This window comes from Patagioenas fasciata, chromosome 1 (assembly GCF_037038585.1).
Source record: "Patagioenas fasciata isolate bPatFas1 chromosome 1, bPatFas1.hap1, whole genome shotgun sequence".
In the NCBI taxonomy this organism is placed as follows: domain Eukaryota; kingdom Metazoa; phylum Chordata; class Aves; order Columbiformes; family Columbidae; genus Patagioenas; species Patagioenas fasciata.
This window is the reverse complement of record NC_092520.1, coordinates 128,875,847-128,881,846: the sequence shown is the minus strand read 5'-3', so window position 1 is coordinate 128,881,846 and position 6,000 is coordinate 128,875,847. Positions and strand designations below refer to the sequence as shown.

At 43.0% G+C, this 6,000-nt stretch overlaps 1 protein-coding gene across 1 annotated transcript; it reads right to left on the bottom strand.

Annotated features, from left to right (window-relative positions):
* LOC139827035 (epidermal differentiation-specific protein-like) lies at positions 1 to 2,474 on the bottom strand. The gene is made up of 2 exons (XM_071803660.1): positions 2,413 to 2,474; positions 1 to 1,031 (listed from the first exon to the last, which is right to left on the bottom strand). Exon 2 carries the CDS (start codon positions 976 to 978, stop codon positions 448 to 450), a length of 531 nt encoding a protein of 176 aa, XP_071659761.1. The 5' UTR covers positions 979 to 1,031; positions 2,413 to 2,474; the 3' UTR covers positions 1 to 447.
* Between the last annotated feature and the right edge of the window lie 3,526 nt (positions 2,475 to 6,000).

Sequence of the window (6,000 nt, the reverse complement as noted above, 5' to 3'; positions counted from 1 at the left end):
GGAATACAAAAAATGACAGAGGCCATGGTAAAGCAAGAGCATTGTAAAACAAATTACAAAGTAAGTGATGCTGGTTATATACTCCCATTTTGATTATGTACCTAGCAACAGAAGCAACATGCCATGTTTTTACATTACATAGTGCAGGACATCTGATTGTCAGCTGCAGGTTTAATAGGTTACACACTCCTTGCGTCTCTTTTATCTTTGAGTCTCCTTCATTTGACTAAATATGATAGTTCTTGCGTCCATGGGGATTATGGGGATGGAGAACAGTGCAAGGCAGGATTGAGAAATACAGATCTGCAGTGCAGCATGAAAGAGAGCTCTCCCATTCAGTGCTCCTGTGACACAGGGGGAAAAAAGCAATACAAGCACAGAGAGAGATCTAGGTCTCAAATTTCTTGCTGGGGCTGCATTTTCCCTCAGCATTGCAGGATTTGCAGTCTAACAGCGACAGCCAGGGAGAAGGGGACGCAGAAATGAAAGCTTGTCATTGAAACCAATTGCACTGTAATGTGGAAGGTGTTCGTGTTCTCGCGCAATGTAACGAAAGCCACTTCCATCGCTGTGTTCACACAACAGCCAGGCACCTCTCTGGACTTTGTGAGAAGATGTGGTGTCATTGTCATATCCCCTAGCCAGATTGGTTGCTTCTCTTATCACTCTGCTCTTCCCTTGATAGTTGGAATGTTCATAGAGAGTGATCTGGGGATTGTGCAGACTTTCAGTGATCAACTGCAGAGATGTGATTTTATCATTCATCTCTGGACCAACAAAGCTATGTTCACCGTCTTCAAATACAAGTAACCGGCCTGTATAGTTGTGGTGCTCATAAGCCACCCAAGGCTGACCTATTACTTTCACTGAGGAGATACAATCATTCCAATCTACATCTTTTAGATTGGCAATGTCACTGGTGAATTCTTTGGAGTATCCCTGGAAGTTGGCATGCTCATAAATGATGATTTTTCCCATCACAGGAGGACTTCTGTAGTTCGGATTTCTTGCAGTAGGAGCTGGATGACAGCCTACAGAAGAGGAAAAGAGAAAATAAAGAAAATAAGCAATGCCAGTAAGAAGGCTTATTTCACCATACACTAAATACTGGAGAGGAGGGAAAAAAGGGCAAGTAAGATATTTTTAGCAGAGGATAAATATAGAAGCAGCTGGAAAAGAGTGGGGGCGTGACACAGAAACTTGAATTTGGAAGAAAATTGTAAAATGAGATATGTACACCAAAATTGTCCAGTTTTATTCAGTTGTGTGTGTTGGTTTGTGTATATGTGCAAGGGATATCTGAGCATTTAGTTTAACATCTTATTGGTACATCCTAGTAATAATGAAATATAATATATAACTAGTGATAAATCACTTTATAATTGACACTGCATTCAAGAATTACTTTAGAAACTGGAATTTATTGTTAGGACTAGTTTCCATGATCCACATTATACTACAAGTAAGGAAGTAGAGACATTCAATCAATTTCTAAATGAACGTGCATTTTGTACTGTAAATAGGAAGAAAAAAGCTATTCTGCTAAGGCAGAACTGAACTTTTAGACTCACTGAAATAACTTATTTAATGGCAAATATGTCTGAGGAAAAAAACCAGTTACTCTAGTTCATTCTGGCAAGGGATGGGAGAAGATCAGATCTGCCTAAGTAACATTAAATGTCAGACTAAAATTGACAGATGTAAGCAACACAGTCAAACAAACAAACAAAAACAAACAATATATACAAACAAACACTGCAGACACACACACAAAACAGCAGCACCACAAAAAAAACACACCTCACTTAAGTCTCACTTAAAAAAGACATATCTCTACGTGATTGTGCTGGTTAACCCCAGCTAACAACAGCCACTCCCTCTCTGCTTCCCACCACCTGAGTGGCATAGGGAAGAGAACTGAAAGGAAGGGAAAAACTCATGGGTTGAGATAAGAACAGTTTAATAAGACAACAAAATACTAATATATGCAAAAAAGCAAAGGGCAAAAAAGGTCAAAACCTCAAAGGGTCAAAGGTTGTGACTAACCAAATGTTACTGATTAAGTGCCAGAAAAGTGTCCTTCTGTCTATAGAAAAAGTCATCACAATAATAAACCAGTTGATTTTACTGACTCAACCTTAAGATCCTACATCCATATTTGTAAAATATGCTCACTTTCACCCCTTTTGTAGCAGTGGCTCTCTCCACCCTCTCCCTTTGTAAAGTGTGATTATTCTGCAGTTGTCTTCTCATCACCTCGAAGGTTCATTAAGTTTCTGCAAATACATCAGATCCTCACATACATTTTATAGCTCTAATCCCAACACTTCAACCTCTTTCTCTTCAACGGCATTTCACAGTAGCTGCCCAAGAAGCCACTGAAAGTTTTCATGTGAAAAGTGTGCATCTCACCTTGATGTCAGCGTCTCAGACGGGGATTGCTGGTGGTGCTTCTCCCGCCCTGTGCTGCTGTTCTGAGATGCAGTTCATGTGCCTGTATTTATACCTTGCACAGATGTCTTGTGAAACTTCCCCATTCAACAGAACTGAGGAGTGGTTGATATTACACTTGTCTTTATTGTTTAGAAGCCAGTTGAATTACAGTAATGAAAACAGATCAATGTATTTTGTGATGAGTTTCCCAGAATATTTTTTCTTGCTTACGTTTGTAGTTTTTCTTACTTGGGAAGCACATCTGAGACATAACGTTAGTTTTCCAAAAGGTTTCTGTGTGAGATATCCAGGTGGCAGAGGTGGCATAGTTTGTTGGTTTTTGATTCACTTTCCCCCTTCTTACCTACGCAGCCATTTGAGCAGCCACATTGAGGCTGAGCTGGTAAAGCAGGGCAAGTTGGCTAGCAACCATCAAGCTGGACTAGCCAATGAGTAACAGACATATCTCTCGGTCAGAGAGCCAAGAACCAGGCATGGTATTGGACAGACTGGGAGTTCATAGTGATATCTGAAAGACCTGTGATTGTGCTGGTGGATCTAGAGAGTGAGGATGTGCATTTTTTCACTAGTGGACAGGAGGAAGAGGACTTGGCTGTCTACACTTACATTTTATGAGTCCTGATAGCTCCTGTGGAGCTGTTGAAGGCAGCATCTTGTCTGTGGCAGCCTGTGCAGTCGGCTAAGTCAGTGTCCCCTAATTATACTTACACACTAATCTTGAAAAGTGAGTTCACAAAAGGGAGTCTCTGGAACTGGTGTTTTTCCACAGACAAACACCCTTTTTTTCATTACTGCTCATGAACTGCTTACAGGAACTACCATAGGCTTTCTTGGAAGAGCATCTTGCATGTTGAAACCCTACACATCAGCAATTACTATGTGAGTTCCCTTTTTCTTGCAGTTGTTGTAGAATCTTCTGCTTCTGCTGTGTCAAAAGCAATAAAACAGCATCCTGAAAAAAAAGTTTCACCAAAAAAAAAAAAAAAAGAGAAATAGCAACAAAAATCCCAAAAGACCAAACTGAGGGGAGACAAATTGCAGGGACAAACTGATTGCTGAGTGCTAGGACAAAGCAAAGAAACTCATTAGACCCACTCAAGTCAATGTCAGTATACATAAATCCAGATAAGGAAAGCAGTAGTCTGACATGGCTGAATAGGAGGGATGGACAAGGGACACGGATCGTCTTTATTTACAGCAAGATTGCTGGGTAATAGTATGGGACAAGAAATATTAGGGTTTGCCACTCTTGGGTCTTAAGTCATGAGGCTGAATGATCCTGCTAGCCAGGAGGACCATGGGTTCACAAGATAATTCAGGTTGGAAGTGACTTCTGGATGCCATCAAGTCCAAACCGCTGCTCAGAACAGGAACAACTATGAGGTCAGATACGGTTGCTCAGGGCTTTTCCAGTCAGGTCTTGAAAATTCCCCAAGTATGGAGACTACTTAACTTCTCTGTGTAACATGATCTAAACTGTTACTTCTCTCATTTAAAAAAAAAAAAAAACCACAAAAAACGTTTCTCATTTTATCTGTTGGAAATTCTTGTTTCGGTTTATGCCTGTCACTTTTTCATCCTCCCACCACGTACCACTCACTCCAAAAAGCCTGGGTCCATCTTCTCCATAACCTCCTTGTAGGTGTTGGAAAACTGCTATTAGGTCCCACCAAATCCTTTGCTCCAGGCTGAACAAGACCAGTTCCCCAGCTTCTCCTCACAAGGAAAGTGCTATAGTGCCCTGACTTTGTCCGTGGCCCTCTATTCAACTCACCTCACTTTATCAACATCTTTTTGTATGCAGTGACCCAAAAATAGATGCAGTGCTCTAGACAATGTCTAAGAAGCACTTAGTAGAGGTGAATAATAATTTCCTTCAATCCACTGGCTAGGGCCTTGTTAATACAGCCTAGGATGCTGTTGGCCTTCTTTGCTGCCAGGGCAGGCTTGTTTCATGTTCAGGTTGGTGCCTGCAAAGATCACCAGGTCTTTTTCAACAGAGCTGCTCCCCAAACTGTCAGTCCCCAGCACGTGAGGGTTTCTTCTTTCCCAGATATAGGGCTTTGTATTTGTTCATGTCAAATTTCATAAGGATCCTGTCAGCCCATTCCACCAGCCTGTCCAGATCCCTTTGGATGGCAACTCTGTTTTCAAGTGGTGTCATAGGCAAACCTGTTTAACAAGCACTCCAGGCTATGTTTTTCAGTCATAAATATGTGGTGGCTGCAAGTCTCTATCTGAGGGGCATGAGGAGAATCACAGAATGTCCTAAGTTGGGAGAGGTCCACAAGGATCATCAAGTCCAACCCCTGTCCCTGCATAGGATAACCCCAGAATTCACACCATATGTCTGAGGGTGTTACCCAAAAGCTTCTTGAATATTGTCAGGGTTGGAGCCATGACTACCTCTCTGGGGAGCCTGTTCCAGTGCTCCACCACCCTCTGGGTGAAGAACCCTTTCCTAATGTCCAACCCTGGCACATCTTCCTGCCATTCCCTCGGGTCCTGTCATTGGTCACCAGAGAGAAGAGACCAGTGCCTGCCCCTCCTCCTCCCCTTGTAAGGAAACTGTAGACCACTATGAGGTCTCCTCTTAGTGTCATCTTCTCCAGGCTGAACAAACCAAGTGACTTTAGCTGCTCTTCATACGGCTTCCTCTCTAAACCCTTCACCAACTTTGTAGCCCTCTCCTGGACACTCTCCAGTAGCTTGATATCTTTTTTTATCCTGTGGCACCCAGAACTGTACACAGTGCTCCAGGTGAGGCTGCACCAGTGCAGAGCAGAGCGGGACAATCACCTCCCTCACCTGGCTGCCATGCACAGATGTCTTGTGAAACTTTCTCATTCAACAGAACTGAGGAGTAGCTGATATTACCCTCAGAGATGAAGAAATCGTTGTTTTATTTAGGTTGTGACCTTCCTACAACCACCTACTTTATTGCTCTATTGTAGTCGTGTTCACAGCTACAGAGCAGATGCACCCCTTGGTTGCTCTAGGCTGTCATGAAATGTGACATCAAGGGGCAGCATTTGACCAGCAGGGCTTCTTTCAAGGTCACAGTTATAACATGCCCCACTGTGGGATGCTTCAGGGACCCCTGCTCTGTCAGGTAGGATGTTACAGGAGAAGATTAGGAGCTGGGAAGGGAAAGAGTACACCCTTGCCAAAACAGGCAGCCTGTACACTAGCTCCAGCCAAATCCTCCTGCTCCATCTCTTTCTTGCAGTGGTCTTTGTTTGAGCCCATGGTGTGTCAGATCACAGAACCAAGCTAGCACAAAAGTACGGTTCATTCTTTTGCTGCTCTGCAGAGGCAATTGGAATTTGCATTCTGAAGTCTGAAGGGGAGAAGCAGGACCTCACTTTCTAGCAGCATCTAGATGTGAAATCAGCTTTGCTATACTGCCACATCACACCTTTGTGGCATGGTTTCACGTGCTGCAGTGAGCTCACCCTACACTTTAGTGCTGTTGCAAGGGTCAAGGCCCCATTCCACTCCTGAACCATGGTGTCCACCAACTGGTAAGAGAAAGAAGAATGAACA